At 48.2% G+C, this 20450-nt stretch overlaps 1 protein-coding gene across 5 annotated transcripts in view; it reads right to left on the bottom strand.

Annotated features, from left to right (window-relative positions):
- Nucleotides 1-20450, bottom strand: part of AK4 (adenylate kinase 4) — a 43994-nt gene that overhangs the window by 9667 nt on the left and 13877 nt on the right. For 4 of the 5 annotated variants that reach the window (XM_075936168.1, XM_075936167.1, XM_075936166.1 and 1 more), the window contains one exon: nt 11934-12053. In XM_075936168.1, the coding sequence (XP_075792283.1) occupies nt 11934-12053 (120 nt within the window). Of the gene's footprint in view, nt 1-11933; nt 12054-14556; nt 14650-20450 lie in introns of all 5 variants that reach the window. The other variant, XM_075936169.1, reaches the window with a different exon arrangement.

Raw genomic sequence — 20450 nt, 5'->3', positions numbered from 1 at the left:
CAAGTGCACTTTGCTGAATGAGACTGTGCTGGTGATAGCAATGTCAATACGATCATGCACATTTGCCACTTACTCGACAGCCTGAGAGGTGTCTGGGGATGTGTCTGTGCTGCAAATAGACACCTTTGGCTGCCCCGCTTCAGCTGGCTCAGACTAATGGGCTGTTTAACTACAGGGGAAATGTTGCACTAGAGTCTGAGCGTCTGAGCGCTGGGACCCTCTTGGGCCAATCCTGAATATCTACCCTGCAATTAAATAACCCCTTAGCCCGAGCCAGCTGATACAGGACAGCCATGCAGGACAGCCAAAGGTGTCTAACTGCAGCACAGGCATACCATGGGGCATTAGAAGATGGGGGTGAAGTATGCCCGGTTAGACACCCTGGAAACGGCATATGCAGAAGACTGGGATGAGTATGTAATAATTTAGGATTTAGTACAGAGGATCAGGGTGCTGTGCAACACATGCATTAGACACAAGCTGTTTTTTCTCTATGACTCACCCACTGCTGTAGAGATTCTCACCCCAGCTACTGAGCAAGTTTGCTACCATCATTCTGATGGAAAATAGGAAAAGCTTCTCCAAGCGCTAACAGGTGTGTGAGTGGGAGGCTTGCCCACAGCAAGATGGAAAGGGTGACAGTGCAGCTGTGGGAAAAATAAAGCTGGAATTATGAAACAAATCTGTACCCGAAGAACAAATCCAAGAAGCCCATTGAAGAGCCATCAGATCCCATGCTGTGGGGAGCGCAAAGCAAAGCAGCGGGTATATTTTAAACAAGGGGTGTGGAAGATGCTGTAGTGAGAGGGTTTCTACAACCATCACCATGTCCCTGAATCCCCACTCCCATGCCCCATTCTTACACAAGCTCCTCAGCCCCTCCCTCTGGGATCTCAAGGCACCGACAGCGAGAAAACACTTCCGGAGGGGAGGTGGGGCCTTTCATGCAGCGCAGGGTGAGCAAAGCAGGGTGCCATATTTTGCTTAGAATACTGGTATCTAGCTAGGACAGTGCTTGTCACGATCTTTGAAGTGAATAAGAGCGATGCATCTGAGAAGCCGTGCCCATTCCCCGAAACCGCACCCCTCCCCCAAAGTCCCACCCTGCTCCCCCTCCTCTCACCTTCACTAACTCTCACCCAGCTGGGACAGGGACTCGGGAAGGGTACAGGCTCTGGGTTGGGCCAAGGGATTCGCAGTGTGGGAGATGCTTTGGGCTGAGCCTGGGGCAGGAGGTTGGGGAGCAAGAAAGAAAGAGGTACACAAGCTCTGGGATGGAGACTGTATGCAGGAAGGGTCTCCAGACTCGTGCAGTGTTGGGGTGCTGGCTTGGGGAGGAAATTCAGGGTTTGGAGTACAGGAGAGGGTGCTGCAGGGGCAGGGGAGGCGGTGCTTGCAGGCAGGAGAGACCTCTGCTTTCTCCCACCCCAGGCCCACCACAAGGGCATGCTGCCTGCCAGGGCTGGCTTTAGGAAATGCAGGGCCCAATTCGAACAATTTCCACAGGGCCCCACAGCAATTTTGGTTGGGGGGGGGGGGGGGAAGCACACATAAAAGTTTCGATGGGGGGCCCCAGTAATTTTTTGATTGAGCCAAAAAACAAACACACACACACACCACAAAAAAAATCTTCTGCCAACACACGAACACACCCTCCCGCAGCACAGGAAAACTCTGTGCTAAACTCACACCTCCTGTGGTGCAGGCAGCCAACGCACTCCTGCTCCGGGGCTGGAAGATTTGTATAATTTTTGGTGGTGCCCCATTAGCCACGCCCCCTGACCCGTTAACCAAGCCCCGACCCCCATTAGCCACACCTCTGACCCCCGTTAACCAGACCTCTGGAGGTAACACGCTCAGGGCAAGATGGACACATGATCAGAAGTAAAAAGTGTCATGTCATCCCTCTCTGAGGACTTTTCCCAGCATCCTCCTACCAACAGGGATTCGTTTGGCCCCCACCAAACCCCCCTCATGCAACTATCCTGTGACTGCATTAACCCAATGTGTGTGACATTAACTCAGGGGCAGAGAAACTGGGGGAAGTGTTCCCTCTAAGGCTATGTTTACACTCGCGGCTTCTTGCGGAGGTACAGCTGTTCTTGAGCAAGAACCCACAGAGCAGCCACACTGCTCGCCTGCTCTTGTGCAAGGAAATTTACAGTACAGCATGGTAAGAGAGGGCATCTTGCACAAGAGCTACGCTCTTTTCTAACAGGTGTAAGCTCTCTTGCACAAGAGGGCAGTGTGGATGCTCGGCAGGGATTTCTTGTGCAAGAAACCCCTATGGCTAAAATGGTCGTTGGAGCTTTCTTGCGTAAGAGAGCGTCCACACAGCCATGGATGCTCTTGCGCAAAAGCACAGCTCACATAGTACTTGTGCAAGAAGCCGCAAGCGTAGACATAGCCTAGGAGTTTCTTCCCACAAGCAGAATGGATTTTGTGTTGTGCACCTGTACTGAGTTCATGTGGCTTGTCTGGATGTGCCACTGTGGCACCCAAGTTATTAATAAATATTTTATAAAACTTTACCTTTTCTCTCTGCTGCCATGTCTTCTCTCCTTGCTCCATCAGCTCCCCGGGTGCCTGCTGCCCCCCAATTCCTCACACTCCTCTGCTATCCTGACTCCTGCCCTTCTCACTGCCCTCAGCCCTCCTGTGACCTGCCCCCCTCCACCAGCCCTTCTCTCCCCCCTGTGCCTACTCCTACAGTAGTCCCACTCTGATAATGTGAGCTACCCCCCCTCATCCCCTCTTCTAACACCTCCCTCTAAACACCTGCCCTGCCTCTCTCCTCTGGTGCTGGTCCCTCCCCTGCAGGTGTTTGTCCTTCTGCTTCACCCCAGAATCCCCTGACACCTGCACCTTCCCTTAGCCCTGCACCCTCCTGATGCCTCCCCCTTCCCTTACTGACCCTGCCCCCTTTTTGCCTGATGCCCATCCCCTCACCACTCTCTGCCCCATTCCCCTCCTGCCCCTCTGTGCCCTCACACATGACTTCCTCCATCCTGGCCTTCCTCATGCCCACCCCTTCTTTCAAGCCTTCTCCCAGCATCCCCCCTCCCTCCTCTAGCCCCCAATGCCCTTCCCCTCTCCTCTCCTCTCCCAGCATTACCCTGTCCCCCCTCCCACTGACACCTCCCCTCCTGCCCTTTTCCTCATTGTCTGCACTTGGCCCCCTGGCATTTGTCTCTCCTCCACCCTGTCTCTTGGTGCCTTCCTCTTTCTTCCCCCTCCCTCCGCACAAGCCCCTTCTTCTCCCACTCCCTCCACACAAGACCCTTCCTCTCCCACCCTCTCCCCCCTCCGCACAAGCCTCTTCCTCTCCCACCCCCTCCGCACAAGCCCCTTCCTCTCCCACCCCTCCCCCACCTTCTGCCTTTCACTTTGCCGGGCCAGAATCTGTGCTCGGGCCCCGGACTCCGAACCCAAAGCTAGGCTATGCGGTGCCGAGGAGTTTTAAAGTCCCAGGCCATCATGTCACGTCATGCCCGGGCACCCTCTCTGCCCACCTGGGAACGTCACACCGGCAAGGGGGAGCCGCACTGAGAGCCGTGCATGGTTGGGACAGGACGGGGCCGAGGGGAACGCTCTGGGGGCGGGGTGGGAGAATGAGTGGGGGGACCGGCAGCAAGGGGCCGGGGCCCACTCCAGGCAGAGCCAGGGGAGAGACCCAGCTTCAAATATTGCTGGAGCATGGATGCCGGCTCTGAATATTAATTCACCACCCAGGGTGCCAGGCACACTTCTGGGTTCAGGGCATGGATTCCCTTTAGGCACGGGGCCCCATTTGGGGGAATCTGGCGAATCGGCTTAAGGCCGGCCCTGCTGCCTGCTTCCCGGAGTAGCTTAGGGTTAGGACAGGCTAGGAGCCCATTACACCACTGGAAATTGCAATCAACAAGGAACTGCACTGGCTCACGGGCCTTACAGTGAGGAACACTGTGCTAGGGCAAGCGGTGTGTAAGGCATCAATAAACCCAGTCATTTCAGGCCAGCTTTCACACACCTATTCATACAGAGGCAGCCTCTCATTTTTTCCAAGCCTTTTCCAGAGACACTCACTGCCTCACGGCAGGCCAACAGCCTAAGTACCTCCCAATGCGCTGTGTTCCAGTAGTCACCAAGCACCGGGAGATTTAAGCATAGCACCCCCTTTGCTCCCAACCATTACAGAAACCCACTGACCCAAGAATCTGGATGCAGCACGTCTAGATTCCTTCTCATGCATGCAGGACGTCAGCTGAAGGGTGGGCAATAATTTTTGCAGCAGGGACTCTCCAAGAATTTTGGCAAGTGGTTATAGGCTGCACTTTTCTGTTATGTTAATACAAGGGCTGTGAGGTCAGGGACAGAGCTTGGGTGCAGGAGGGAGCTACGGGCAGAGACTGGGCTGTAAGAGGGGGTGCAGGACATTGAAGGGATATTGAGTGCAGGAGGAGATTCTGACCTGACGCAGGGATGCGGGGAAGAGAGGGTCTGGGATGGAGCTTGGGTGCAGGAGGAAGCTCCGGGCAGGGACTGGGGTGCAGGATCTGGGACGGAGTTTGGATCCAAGAGAGGGTTGTGACTTGGGGCAAGAATGTGGGAGGGGGTGCCAGGTGCAGGCTCTGGTGGGGAGGCATTTACCATAGGTGTCTATTTGCCATGGTGGCCCCTCATGCTGCTTAAAGCTGCAAGCTCTTACAGGCAAGCATATCTCTGTGCGCCCCTTGGAGAAGGGGGATAACTGATCTCCATGTGCTGCCCACACCCACAAACACTCCCACTGCAGCTCCCATTGGCTGGTTTCCGGCCAATGGGAAGTGTGAGGATGGTGCTGAGGGTGGGAGTAGTGCATGGAGACCTGCAGCTCCCTCTTGCTCAAAGAGGTGTGTGCAAGATATGCCTGCCCCAGCAGCCTCTGGCCATGATACATCCAGGAGTGGTGTGGCTGGGACCAGAGCAAGCAGGTAGACTGCCTGACCACCCCACGGGGCCATGAGACATTTTCCTCTAGCCCTGGCCCAGAACATCATGGTGGATGGGAAGAAAATGTTTGGCGAACCACATCTGGCCCATAAGCCATATTTTGCCCATCCCAAGTCAGCTGCTCCTCCTCTTGAGTCTCTGCTGACAACCCAGAGGAATACCATGTCCCTCCCTGTTCCAGTGCAGAGGGAATTCTCTGTCGCGCTCTGCCTCCCAGCCAGGGGGACTGCCAAAGCCTGCTGCTCTCACCACCAATCTGCAATGATATGCTCCAGTAAAAACCCATTATAAATATCTATCTCCCTGGGCACCTCAGATCCACAACAAATCTGCTCAACTTCATGTCATGCCGGCGCTTGTATTCCCCAGTTACAGAGCAACATTAGCACCAATCATTTTTTTATTGACTTCACAAAAGCAAGACAGTGCCCCTTGACTACAGTTCACTTTCTTTGGAGAACAGCTCCCGGCACCTGCTCCAGCACCTGCCATTTCTCGCTGCTTGCTCCTCTCTTTCTGTGAGTGCAGAGAGAGACAGGGACTAGACATGTTAAATCCCAGCACTGAGGTCATTCAGACCTTAAGGCAAGGATGGGTAATAATTTCCAATGGGAGGCCACGCCCTAATTTGGTAAGAGGTCAGGGTCTCCACTTTTCTATAATATTAATGGAGAAGTGTGGGATCAAGGATGGAGTATGGATACAGGAGGGAGCTCTGGGCAGGGATTTGTGGTGCAGGATGCAGTGTGCGTTGTGGGAGGGAGTTTGGGTTCAGGAGTGGGTTCTGACTTGGGCCAGGGGTGGAGAAGAGGGGGCAGGAAGGGAGTCTGGATGCAGGAAGGGATTGTGACCTAGACCAGGAAGGGGGTGAAGTGGCAGGTGCAGGGTCTGCCTGGGAGGCTCTTACTATAGGCAGCTCCCAGACAGCAATACCTTTCAGGAAGACTCCCTGCCTGCCACGGCCCCACATGCCACTCTAAGCAGCCCAGTGCTAGGGCCAGCATGTGTGTCTCCACGTGGCATGCCCCTTGGGGGGGAAAGGTGCACGCTGTACACACCTGCAAACACTGCCCCTGCGGCTCCAATTGGCTGGTTTCCAACTAATGGGAGCTGGGAGAATTGTGGTGGGGGTGGAGACAGCATGCAAATACACCTGTTTCCCCCCTCCTCCAAGGGGTGCAGCGTACAGCAGGGGCGGGCAATATTTTTAATGGGGGGCCACTCCAAGATTGTGGCAAGTAGTCAAGGGCTGCACTTCTATGGAGGAGGTGTGGGACAGAGTGAGTTCGGGGTAGGGGACTGGGGTGGAGGAGGCGGCGTGGGGTCTGAGAGGGAGTTTGGGTGAAGGAGGGGGCTGTGATCTGGGTAGGGGCTTGAGGTGCACAGTCCAGGAGGAGGTAAGGGTGCAGGAGAAGATTCTGACCTGGGGAAGGGGTGAATGTTTTGGGAGGGAGCTGTAACCTGGATGAAGGGGTTGCAGAGGGTTTGGGTGGTGACCTTGGGCAAGGGAATGGGGTGCAGGGTCAGGCAGGGAGTCAGGGATGCAAGAGAGGATTCTGGCCTGGGAGAGGGATGTAAGAGAGGAGATGCAGGGTCTAGGAGGGAGTTGTAACCTGGGAGAAGGGGAGAAAAGAGGATACAGAGGATTTGGGAGGAGGCCTGGGGCAGGTAGTTGGGAGAAAAGAGGGGGTGGGGTGCCAGAGGCAGGCTATTGCCAGGAGGCGCTTACCTAGGCAGCCCTGCAGGAACCTGAGGCAGACTGTCTGCTGTAATCTGAGGCTCCTCCATGTGGCTCTACTCTGGGCATAGAAGGCAGGGACCGAGGCTTCCTACACTGCCCCTGCTCTCCCATCCCCAGCAAATTTTCTCAACTTCTACTGGCCAGAAATTGGCCATGGGATCTCAGTGTATGTCTACATTTGCTCCCTAGTTCGAGCTAGGGATGCAAATGTAGCCGACCGAAATTGCTAGGAAGCGGGGATTTAAATATCCCGTGCTTCATTAGCATGATCTCGCCAGCGCGCTATTCCGCTCGCCAGCTGATTCGAACCAGGAAGTGCACTCCGGGACATGTCCGTTCAAATCAAACCCCGTGGTGTGAACTAACGTTACTTTGAGGATTTTGCTAGGGATGGTGTGAGCAGGGGCAGTGTGGAAAGACTCCCTCCTCCCCCTCCAGAGCAGAGAGCAGCTGGCTGTTTACAGCATGACCTGTCCTCTGCCTAAGGATTTCAGCAAGGCAGCCACAGGCTGGACCCATGGCTTGGCAGGCTGAATCCAGCCTGCTGGCAGCCTCTTGCCCACCTCTGGTGTAGTGAGACACACACTGGCCCCAGCAGCAGGCCGCTATGAGAGGTATGCGTTGCCTGTCTGGGGAGCCTGTTGGACCATGGTGAGCCAGATCAGCCTGCGGGCAATATTTTGCCCATCCCTGCCTTAAGGGCTGTATAGTAACAGTGGAACCAATAAAGACAGGCCAAAAGAAAGCCTGGTTTTGTGGTTTCCTTCAGGGTGACCTTTTGAGCCTAATTGTCCAGTCAGCTATTTGGTTTCTCACACACAATAGCATGGACAGGGGAAGCCAAATCTTGCATTATCACAAAGTAGTGAAAGTCAGAAACCCAGATATGTATTCCAAAAAAAATAAATGTATATACACACATACATACAGTGTGCACATCCTTGTCTTCACACTCTTATTTAAAGGCAGGAGCTGCGACGATTCTAGAACGCCAGTATGACTGATTACCTTGAGTACAGTATATCTTATTTTATAGAGCCAGGAGAATCCACTCCCAGGATGAACTTGTGCCAAGGACAGAAAGGAAAGGCAGGGAAATGAGGATCTCAACCACTGCTTGAAGGTCTTTGTGAGGTCATAAGTTAAGTTGCCTCAATTATATCCATTCATTTATGTATTTAAGCTCTTCAATTTTTGCGACGAGGAATTCCACATGCTAGCTATATGCTGCCCAGAGTACTGCAGTGACACAGGGCGTTAGCCCTGCACTGGTCCTTTAGGGGCTAAACTCCCCAGCCCTGCTTCAGGCTGGGGTTTGCCCTTAAAGGGCCAGTGCAGGGCTAATGCCCTGTCACATGCAGTATTTGTAAAGTTTACCAACTGAACTTCGATCATTCAGGAGGAGTCTTGTGAGTAGAATACTTGTAACAATGGCTCTTGGACACTACTTCCCTAGAAAGTTACCTGTATTGGTAACTAAAACCCCAGGGAGACCTGTGCACTTGGCAATACATTTACTCCCTCCAGGGGAACAGCAGACTCTTTCAATGCTCTCTTCTCTGACTTGTGCAAGCAGGTGACACACGTGAATGTTTTAATGAAGTGAAAAAGCAACAATGGCAGAAAGCACTGAAAAGGGAGGAGAGAATAGGAACATAGGGTGTTGCCTGGAACTGACATTGGACAATTTAGCACCATCATTTGCAGGAGCACTGGTTGACCTAACCATCCGGGTGTTCTTAACAATTGGATCACCCTAGTAGTATTTGTCCTCCAGTTTCTTTTTTGCACCAGCAACACATCAAAATAGAGTGATGGGATTTCAGTGCCTGGAGCTAATGGACAAGAACTTGAGATTAAAGCCATTCTTTCTGTGGTGCAGCTAATGCAAACCAAGAAAGAGCACAAGGGAAGCAGCAGAGACAAGGTGGCAGTGGAGGAAAGACACAGAAGGCAGCTTAGAGAGACTCAGAATATTCATTTTTAGTAGTTACAGTGTAAGACAGCCTTGACTGGGTCCATAAATTCTCTAAGTGTCAATCAAAGTCACTGCAAGAGAAACAAGAGTCTGCGTTTCAGAGCGTTCATGTCCTTCATAAAGGAAACAACGTGGTCATTTACACAAGTACCATAAACCATTCCAGTCACCTCATGGCAACACGGACTACCACTGGCTGCTTTATTTGGAGAGACAGGAGAGCATCAGTTCTGGCAATGATTTATTTGCTTCCCATGAGCGGCAACATTTCAGTACAGTAATGATCAATTTATGCAAATCAGTGGCTATATTTATTCTGACATACAATGCCCTTGTATTAATGAGACCTCAATCTGAAATACGGTTGCCAGGTATCCGGTTTTGAACCTGACAGTCTAGTATTTGAGCTTTCTGTTCGTGAAACAAATTGAGAAAATATAAATCTCCGGTATTTTCTCAATCAGATGTAATGTAGATTGTGATGTAATGTCAAGTGTGTCCAGTATTTTTGTTGAAACCATCTGGCAACCCTAATCTGAGATGTAGTTTAATGATGGGCAAATTCTGGAATTACCAGATTAAGGAACTATAGGGTCTGAATGATTATGCTGACTGGAAAAGGTCACATATGTTTAAGCATTCCCTATAATAGGAGTGCAGAACCTATGGATGCAGGCCAGATCCAGCCCCTAGCTTATTTTCATTCAGTCTGATATGGACTGTGGGGCAAGAGCTGCAAACACTCCCACAAGTGAATGACCCGCCACTGTTTATATCTTGTGGGTCAATGGGTTTGAGAGAGAAAAAAAAATGGTTCCCCATCCATGTTCCAGAGAGTTCAGCTCTAGTGTGGCCTCTAATCTCCAGTGTATGCATTTATAAACAAACATCTAATTATAATGTAAATGAACCAATAGTAGTTTATATTGTGTCATTACATGGTGTCCGAATATCTCTCCATTAGTCACTTTTTACATTTAAGATAATTAGAGATGCTCTGAAATGTTTCTTTTAAATTTCGTTGAAAGAAATTGAACTTTTGCAAGAAGTGTTTGTTTTACCCCCTCCATGTAATCTCAAGACTACTGCTCCACTTCTAAATCAAATCAAGTATAAATGCAGGCAACAGTGGGGCACTCCAGATTTTAAAACTACACTTACTCAGACAAAACAATTCATATTTTAGACCTGATATTTACAAAAGACCTCTATCTGGGTTTAGTAGTAATCAATGGTTCACAGTCATGCTGTAAGGGCGTAACGAGTCGGGTCCCACAGGTATCCATTCTGGGTCCAATTCTGATCAATGTTTTCATCGGTGATTTAAATAATGGTATAGAAAGTACCTTATAAAGTCTGTGGACAATATTAATCTGGTAGGGGGTTACAAGTGCTTTGGAAGATAGGATTATAATTCAAAATAATCTGGACGAATTGGAGAAATGATATGAAGTAAATAGAACGAAATTCAATAAGCACATGCAAAGTACTCCACTTAGAAAGAAACAATCAGTTGCACAAATACAAAATGGGAAATGACTGCCTATGAAAGAGAGCTGAGGAAAAATCTGGGAGTCATAGTGGACCACAAGATAAATATGAATGAAGAGTGTGATACTGTTGCAAAAAACAAACAAATATCCATCCATCATTCTGGGATGTATTCACAGGAGTGTTATAAGCAAGACATGAGGAGTAATTCTTCTGCTCTACTCTGAACTGATTAGGCATCGACTGGAATATTGTGTCCAATTCTGGGCCCTATATTTCAGGAAAGATGTTGACATGTTGGAAAAAGTCCAGAGAAGACAAGAAAAAATATTAAAGGTCTAGAAAATATGACCTATGGGAAAGGCTGAAAGAATTGGGCTTTAGTTTGTAAAGGAGAAGACTGAGGGGGGACATGATAACAGCTTTCAAATACATAAAAGGTTGTTAGAAGGAAGATTGAGAAACATTGTTCTCCTTAACCTTTGTGGATAGGACAAAAAGCGGTGGGCTTAAATTGCATCAAAGAAGGTTTAGGTTGGACATTAGGAAAAACTTCCTGTCAGGTGGTTAAACTCTTGAATAAATTGCCTAGGGAGGTTGTGGAATCTTCATCACTGGAGATTTTTAAGAGCAGTTTAGACAAACACCAGTCAGGAATGGTCAATGGTGCTTAGTCCTGACACAAGCGCAGGGGACTGGACTAGATTACCTCTCAAAGTCTCTTCTAGCCCTATGATTCTTCTAAGATTCTATATTTAGATATTCCGCTACTTGCTCGCTCCCACAATTGATTCAGGATGCGAAATTGGAGAACCAATTATTTTCAGGACCAAAAATTCACCTTCACAACCAAGAAGTTTTTTTTTTTAAAAAAGCCAACTGTATTTTTAAGGCTTCTGATTAGAATACATGATGCATGGTTAATACTTCACATGTCTATGAAGAAGAAACTACAAGTGATTTATCTTGGCATGTGCCCAGTCACTCCCACGTACTAGTTGCTTAATTTCATGGTTTGGAATGGCGGCGGTGGTGTGAGAGACCTGTTTGACACAATAGACAATAAAAGTCATAGATTCTGACATACCTTTGCAGGGGAGACTGACCAGACACACGTGCACTGTTCCTCAGAGGAGCAGAAGGGAGGGAGAACAAGCTAAATAAAGGCTTGTACATCTTCTGTTCCCCCCTCCCTTCTTCCAAATTGCAGATACTGGACTACAGAGACCTTACTGTTAAGGATGTGAAGAATTCACAAGGGAGGAGACAGCTATAAGGCAAACAGTGCCTGCAGACATGCGCTGTAGCAGTTTGCACTACGATGCACTGTACTGTGCTGTATGAGTACCACAATGGGAGCTGTAAACCTCTTTCATTAGAGTGACAGTACCCTTTGAGTGGTGCTTTTGGCCTCTTGCTTAAATTAACAAAATCTTTAGTACCTGTGATCTATTGCAAGTAGAATCAGGTTTAATTTCCAGAGGAATCAGTCTTTAAGAGGAGGCCAGCCCTGAACAGCTCTGTCTTTAAAAACTCTCAGAAGTGTTTTTGCTTTCTCCTCCGCCCCTGCCTAGCTGCTAAAAATACTCAATGGCTACACTTGGTTTTATTTGTTTTCCTGTGTTCCTGGGAAAGTAATATCTTATTAAAAGAAATAGGCCTCAAGAAGACCGGTACTTTCAATCCACAAAGAGCTACCAGAGCAGACAGATGCACCCATGATGCCAAAATCATGCACATGAGTTTACCTACCATCAAGTATCCAATGCTGAGACTGCTTTTTCTCCAGCTCCATCATGACGACACCGGTGATGACATTATCCGGTACCAAAAGGCCTCGCTCTAGATACTGCTTTGCCAAGACACCAAATTCTATTAAAGACACAAAACATGTTTCAATTAAAATTTCTTCTTGATAACACAAATCTAGAAACTCCTCCCTCTAGCCTTCTTTTTGCTCATTAGCTTTGTTGGGGATGCTTCCCTGTTATTGGTATCCAGGGTCCCTAACAGAGCTGTGGGGAAAACCCAGTTTGCCAGCTGTGAAGTTTTAATATAGGGAATAAAGGAAGCTGTAGAATACAGGAATGGATTTGTGCTAATTTTTGCAATGTTGGATGTACACGCAGAATTTTAAGAGGGACACTCTGCCTATGTTGACCCCAAAAACTTAAATAAATCTATATCTATATCTTATTGTATAATTTGGCCTCTCCCTGACAGAGAGAGGGTTTTTTCTGAAGGAAGAGTATCCATCCTATGACATCTGAAGTCTACAAATTAACAAAGTAATAAACAGAAAACAAAAATCACTAGTAAGTTAAATGATTCAGTTCAGTCAGAAAGGCTCAGTGAAATGCTGAAAATAATATTTTAAAAACCTCTTGTTTTACTAATATAAAGTTATTATTAACACAAGTAGGGGCATTTCAAAGTGACTATTAAATGGTGATATTGTGATGGTCTTAGAAGCTAAACAAATCACGGCTATGCTAGGTGTTTATACAAGTAGACTATGAATTTAATTTGCTTTCCTATATGCACAAATGTACACATAACAATTGCAATCCCTCAGAGAATGGATTTCCAACAGTGTACTATGGAGGCAGCTCCCATGAGTGTGAAAAATAATCAGAGTACTGGAACACTGCACAGATATTCTGAACAGTGCTGGTAATTTTAGTAGGATTAAACCTGTCAGATTTTGCCTAATCCTATTATCTTGCACCCTCACAAAATTAAGGGTTAAAGTGCTGTAAAAAAAATGTATACCATCCCTTACATAGGACTTCAGAGGTAGAAATTCTCACAATCTCCACACAAAATACTAACAAAGTTAAATACAGTTCATCAAAATCCTGGCTCTGAAACCATGAACTCTGAACCCTGAGCTTTTTATACAAAGCATTGTGTTACTGAATACAAAACCTTGACTTCTAGCCAAGTTTTTATAGACCATGAACTTGAAATGTGTATTTCTTATCCATCACCCAGGAATTAATACATTTTAAATACTTTTGCAAACTTACTTTCATACCCTTCAGAAATCTCGGAAACCGTTGAAGCCACAGGTTGAACAAGGATTGCTAATGGGATCTTTCTATTAATAAAACAAAATAAAATGGGATCCTAAAAACATCCTAGAACTGAGATTATTGTTGCCAAGGAACATGAGAAGATTAAATAGATGTCCAATTCTGACGTGAAAATGTAATCTTAAAAAGAAACATTGGGGAACACTAAGGCAAAAAGCACATTTAGTGGACTGCAAAGATGAGTCACTGGGCTGAGATTCATAGGGTACTTCTCTCTGAATGCAGACATTTAAAACAGCATGGTAAATCAGCTATTGCTAGTTGCTGTGGTAACAGGGTGAGCCTGTGTAGGTACAGAGAGATGACCAGGAGTGACTTTTAAAATTGAAGGCAATCCATTTCTGTACTGGAGCAGACTCCAGTTGTAATGAATACACACAGCCACCACTCCTGCACTATCGTTCACTTTTCTGCTGCTCCAGAGGTCTCTAAACACATCAGAAGGATCAACATTCATCTTATGCAACCGCAGGCACCCCTTCGGCATAAACTTTTAATCACAGCCTTCTGCATATACTTTTTTTTTTAAACCTGTTCACATGGCCATAACTTGTTGTTTGGCAAAAACACTCTCAGATTCAAAGCACTTGCCATTCCTAGGGTTACCAGTTGTCTGGTTTTGAACCGGACAGTCCGGTATTTGAGCTTTCTGTCCGGGAAACAAATTGAGAAAATACCGGACATATAAATGTTTGGTATTTTCTAATTAAATACATTTTATTATTATCATGAGTATCAGTATAGTTGCGTACTGCCTGTCTGGTAGACATGCTCATGCTGCGTGAGTGTGTCTGCCAGCCAGACAGTATGCAACTACATAGCTGAGAGGAGGAGGGTGGGGGCAGGGCAGGATGAAATCCCCGCCGGGACCGTGAACGGGACAGGCAGCACCCCAAGATCTGCGTGCACCCGGGCCAGCCCCTCTCTCCCTCCCTACCCCCCCGGGCCAGCCCTGCTCTCCCTGACCCCCTCCTGGCCAGCCCTGCTTCCCGCCGGCCAGTTCCCCTGCCAATCTCCCCCGGCCAGCCCCATTCCCCTCAACCTCCTCCCAGCCACCACCACCCCACTCTGAGATCAAGTGTATTTTTCTGAAATCATCTGATAACCCTAGTTCCTAACTATCTTTATTTACTTAGGCACAAGGGGAAGTTTTCTATACAGACTAGGCCCTGTACAGATCCCCACTGACTTCAGTGGCAATATGTCTCCACAGAAGCGGTTGCGGGACTGGGTCTAAGTCAGAAGTCCCAGCACATCCTTCACTCAAAGCTGAATTGTACCTGGAGCACACAGAAGATGCCGCAACATATTGTAGATGATTCAGAGAGTAGTGATGTGTTGGAGGTCCCTGGTTAAAATTCTATCACCACCACCTGTGAAGGGATGCGTAGGTTGAGTTCCTTGCCACTAATGGATTACACTTCCTGTCTGGGCACTGATAAGTAATCCCTGCCAGATAGGACTTACCCCTGACATTCATAATACTTCCTCTGAAAACCAAAGGTAAAACCCAAGTTGTACCGGGTGCCAGATATGTAAAAGATACATATAACCTTCTCTCCAAGTCACCTTCCCAGCCTCCTCTGAATTGCGTTAACTGATTTTTCTTGATCCTCACTCTAAAAAGCAGCACATTTTTCAGGAATGAAGTTTAGTCGTGTCCAGGGGATTAATTTGCCAAGTAGCATTCTCTACCTCTTAGGTCATGAAAAAGCATTTATCTTCAATGTTAACCCAGGCAAACCTGTTGCAGTAACTGAATCTTCACCTCACAAAGGTTTGGATGAATTAATGTTTTTCACAGAACAAATCCTAAAGGGCTAAGATCTCCTATGAGTTATTTAGGAGACTCCTCCATCTTTGTAATATTTGTATCATTTGTATTACAGCAGCACCTGAGATTAGGGCACCACTGTACTAGGAGCTATACAAATATATGATAAGAGTCTAATCCCCAAAGGGTGTATAACAGAAGTGGGCAATACTTTTCAATGGGAGGGGGGGAAGAAGAGAGCCACTCCAAGATTTTGGTAAGGTGTCAAGGCTGCATTTCTGTGGAGGGGGTGCAGGGTCTGGGATAGTGGGTGGGGTATAAAAAGGAGTTTGGGTGAAGGAGAGGATTGTAATCTGGGGCAGAGGCTTGGAGTGCAGGGTCCAGGAGTGGTTGTGGATTCAGGAGAGGATTCTGGCCTGGGGGAAGGCTGCAGAAGGGAGTGAAGGGTCTGGGAGGGTGTTGTGACCTGGAGGATGTGGGGAGAGGGGATACAGAGGACCTGGATAGTGTCCTGGGGCATGTAGCTGTGGTGGGGAGGAAAACAGGAGGTAGGGTGCCAGAGGCAGGCTCTGGCTGGGGGATTCTTATATAGGCAGCTCCCAGCCAGCAGTTCTGCAGGAACCTGAGCCTCCCTGCCTGTGTGCTAGGAGGGATGCTCCATATGACTCTGCTCCAGAATGGGGGAGGGGGGGAGAGGGAGTAAGGAGGCTTCATTCACTGCCCCTGCCATCAGCAAAATTTCTTAGCTCCTATTGGCTGGAAGCTGGCCAATGGGAGAGGAGGGATTTTGCTAGGGGGCAGGGACAGCATACAAAGCTTTCTCCTCCCTGCCCAGACTTCATAGCAACTATAGCCTGCTGTTTGGAGCAGCTGCAGGTGCTCTGCAGTGAGGGGGTGCTGGTGAGGTGGCTGTGGGGTGCATCCGGCCCATTAGTCACCTCTTGCCCACCACTGGTTTATAACCTATGCAGACAATGACTGAAAAAAGGAACTTTACTGCCCCATTTTATGGATGCAGAAAACTGAAGCACAGTAATTAAGTGACTTAGCCAGGTCACACAAAGACTCTGTAGCAGAACTAGGAACTAAAGTCAGGCATTCAGAGTCCTAGTCCAGTGCCTGAACCTCTCTTTTCTCCCCCCACCCTCAATGAATTACAAAACCACATCTCACATGCATCTATAATGAACTCCACCTTCCACGACAGATTCCTGAAAGGAGCCAAGAACTTTCTCTCCCTTTCCAGCTTAAACAGAGAGATTCTAGGTTTATTACAGCTTACAGAGTTATGGCTATTGAAGCCATATGTGTAAATGCAGCCCTTGGATAGAATATATTGACTTAAATGTCAGCTTTATACTCCCACTGAGAAAGTTAAAGTTTCCAACTTCAAATCACCCTCCCCTAGCTCTAAATCTCTCAAAACGCAAGTTGTTATTTGTATTAACAGAGCATCAAGGGAACAGGACCCCACGTGGTAGATGCTGTGCAAATAGAACAAAGAGATGACCCTAGCATATACACTAAGAGATTGTCACTTCACTATGGACTACATGGGTACGGCAAATACTGATCTAGTGGTTTAGTACTATTCCAAAACCAAAACAGTGTTCCAAAAGCTTATTAAGGAGTCAGGAGAACAATGTAGTTACCCAATAGCTAATTGACAAAACTCAAGTTCTTGAAATGCCCTCATAAATCAACTCCTTCTTACCAAGTATACAGAAATGCAGATTTCGTTTTCCAAAAGGAATCCTGCCTGGTTTGCAGAAGAAGGTAGAAAACTTCATCTCACTACTTTTTTAATATCAATCATAGAATACTAGAACTGGAAGGGAGAGGTCATCAAGTCCAGTCTCCTGCCCTCACAGCAGGACCAAGCACCATCTAGATGATCCATGATAGCCGTCTATCCAACTTGCTCTTAAATATCTCCAGTGATGGAGATCCCACAATCTCCCTAGGCAATTTATTCCAGTGTTTAACCACCCTGAGAGTTAGGAAGTTTTTCCTAGTGTCCAACCTAAACCTCCCTCGCTGCAATTTAAACCCATTACTTCTTGTTCTATCATCAGAGGCCAAGGAGAACAATTTTTCCTCCCTTCTCCTTGTAACACCATTTTAGATACTTAAAAGCTGCTATCATGTCCCTACTCAGACTTCTCTTTTCTAAACTAAACAAGCCCAGTTCTTTCAGTCTTCTCCCATAGGTGATGTTTTCTAGACTATTAATCTAAGGATGTAATAATACAGTCGATTAACAGATAAGCAAATGCCTATTGGTTAATGCTATAGACTACATGCATTCCCTCCCCCCCGCCACCCGAAGTAAATTTTTTAGCCGGCTGGCCAGCATCCTGACTCAATCCCAGCTTGTGCCAGGTCCAGGACCTACCCCTGCTGCAGCTCTGCATTTAAAGTGTATTAGAAGCTGGGTGGGCAGGCAGTCCAGTTCAATTCTGCTTCGTACTGGATCCGGGAGCTCAGACCCACCCCCCAACCCCTGCAGATAAGGACTGCTGCCTCTGTATCAGAGGCAGCAGCATGGTGTGACAAGCAGCTGGTCCCCAAGGGGAGCTGGTTTTTAAATTGTTTCTGTTCCTCTTCTCCGGATCTTCTCACATTTCTCAATATCTTTCTTGAAATGAGATACCCACTACTGGACACAATACTCCAAATGAGGCTTAATCAGTGCAGAGTAGAGTAGAAGAATGACTTCTCGTGTCTTGCTCACAACACTCCCGTTAATACATCCCAGAATCATGTTAACTTTTTTTGCAACAGTATCACACTCTTGGCTCATATTTAGTTTGTGGTCCACTATGACCCCTAGATTCCTTTCTGCAGTACTCCTTCCTAGATAGTCTCTTCCCATTTTGTACGTGTGAAACAGATTGTTCTTTCCTAAGTGGAGTACTTTGCATTTGTCCTTATTAAACTTCATTCTATTTAACTCAGATCATATCTCAAGTTTGTCCAGATCATTCTGAATTATGGCCCTATCCAAATCATTTTGAATTATGACCCAAAGCACTTGCAACCCCTACTAGCTTGGTGGTGTCTGCAAACTTAATAAGTGTACTCTCTATGCCAATATCTAAATCGTTGATGAAGATATTGATCAAAACTGATCCCAAAACAGACCCCCTGCAAAACCCCATGTGTAATGCCCTTCCAGCATGACTGTGAACCATTAATAACCACTCTCTGAGAACGGTTCTCCAGACAGTCCATGCTGGCTGTTACCTATCACCTTCTTATCTTTCAGATGTTTGCAGATGAATTTCTTAATTATTTCCGCCATTATCTTCCCTGGCACAGAAGCTAAGCTGACTGGTCTGTAGTTTCCTATGTTGTTCTTATTTTCCTTTTTATAAATGAGCATATTTGCCCTTTTCCAGTCTTCTGGAATCTCTCCCAACTTCCATGACTTTTCAAAAATGATAGTGAAAGGCTCAGATACAGGCAGTCCCCGGGTTATGTACAAGATAGGGACTGTAGGTTTGTTCTTAAGTTGAATCTGTATGCAAGTCGGAACTGGCGTCCAGATTCAGCCGCTGCTGAAACTGACGAGCGGCTGACTACAGGAAGCCCGAGGCAGAGTTGCTCTGCCCCGGCTTCCTGGAATCAGCCACTGATCAGTTTCAACAGCGGCTGAATCTGGACGCCTGGGACAGAGCAGCTGGGGCGCTGCCGGGTAGGTCCCCGCAGCGCCGCACCTCGGTGCTGCGGGGACCAACCCCGCAGCACCCCAGCCAGCTGCTGCTGAAACTGATCAGCGGCTGATTCCAGGAATCCCAGGGCAGAGCAACTCTGCCTCGGGATTCCTGTAGTCAGCCGCTGGTCAGTTTCAGCAGCGGCTGACTTGGGGACGGCTGGGGCAGAGCAGCTAGGGTGCTGCTGGGTTGCTCCAGTAGCGCCGCTCCTCGGCGCTACTGGACCAACCCAGCAGCACCCAAGTTGCTCTGCCCCAGGCGTCCTGATTCAGCTGCTGCTCAAACTGACCAGCAGCGGCTGAATCAGGACGCCTGGGGCAGAGCAGCTGGGGTGCTGCTGGGTTTGTCCCCGCAGCACTGAGGTGCGGCGCTGCAGAACCAACCGGCAGCGCCCCAGCTGCTCTACCACAGGCGTCCCCGAGAAAAGCCTGGTCTGCTGGAGGGAGGGGTGGCGCAGTAGCTGCGCCCCCGCCCCACCCCCAGCAGACCAGGGAGACGCAGGCGGCGGGACTGAGACGCGCCGCGGTCCTGCCGCCCGGGTCCTCCCTGTCTCCCTGGTCTGCTGTCCTCCCCCCGCCCCACCCAGCAGACCAGGGAGACACGGAGCAATGCCGCGGAGGACCCGGGTGGGGGGGACTGCCCGGACACGCCGCGGTCCCCCCGCAGCTTTGCTCCACGTCTCCCTAGTCTGCTGCCTTCCCCCCCCCCCCCCCCAGCAGACCAGGGAGACGCGGAGCAGCTTTTCTCGCCCCGGAGGACGCAGGCGGCGAGACCTCGGCGCTTCTGGGTGGTCCCCCCGCCCGCGTCCTCTGGGGCGAGAAAAGCCCCGTTCGTAAATACGGCTACGACATAAGTCGGATCCGCGTAACCTGGGGACTGCCTGTACCTCCTCTATCAGCTCCTTTAATATTCTAGGATACATTTCATCTGGGCCTTTTCAGCCACACTAAAGAAGCCAAGAGTTCTTATAACATAGCTCCGATTGCCTCAAAAGGGAAGGGGCAGAGAGCAGTGGCATGATGCTGGTGTCCCTGACCATGCTAATCTGCCTGGAGAATGGTCCATTATTATGAGAATTAACAAAACCTAAGCAGCGCATACAAATTCACATTCTGCTCTCAATGTCACCTCCCCAGCTCCCTCCTCCATTCACAAGCCACCACTACCCCACCCAGATCCTACACTTGTCAAAGCCATGCCTGTGATTACAGGTTTGTTACACTTCTTGCCATTAGATCTTGAGTTTTCAGCCAAGGCTGCTGGTGTTTAAATAAAAACAAGTCAAGAGATTGAGGAAGTTAGTGCTGTATTGGATGACAGCAAATGTATTTCCAAACACATGGACTCTGAGCATGTGCGATCTTCACAGCACAGCTGCTGCAAAGTTCTGGAGTGCCCAGCTGCTGGGAAACTGGCATGAATAAAAAAAATTACACACACACAGCACACATGTCCCTAAGGAAAAGCCAAATGGGAAGAGGCTTTATTTTTCAACAATCCTTCAGCCATCTTCCCTTAGCCATATTTCTCAAACAAAAACAACAAAACCCAACCCTTTTGCTTTCCCCTGTACAAAGTAGCCTTTTACAAGATTTCTTGTTTATACATCATCTAAATTATCTAACATTAAATGAAGAAAAGACAGTTAGGTCAACACTAGCAACAGTTAACTGTGTATTAACAT

This window comes from Pelodiscus sinensis, chromosome 9, assembly GCF_049634645.1.
Source record: "Pelodiscus sinensis isolate JC-2024 chromosome 9, ASM4963464v1, whole genome shotgun sequence".
NCBI lineage: Eukaryota > Metazoa > Chordata > Testudines > Trionychidae > Pelodiscus > Pelodiscus sinensis.
The sequence above is the reverse complement of the archived record's forward strand: the minus strand, read 5'-3'. Positions and strand labels throughout refer to the sequence as shown.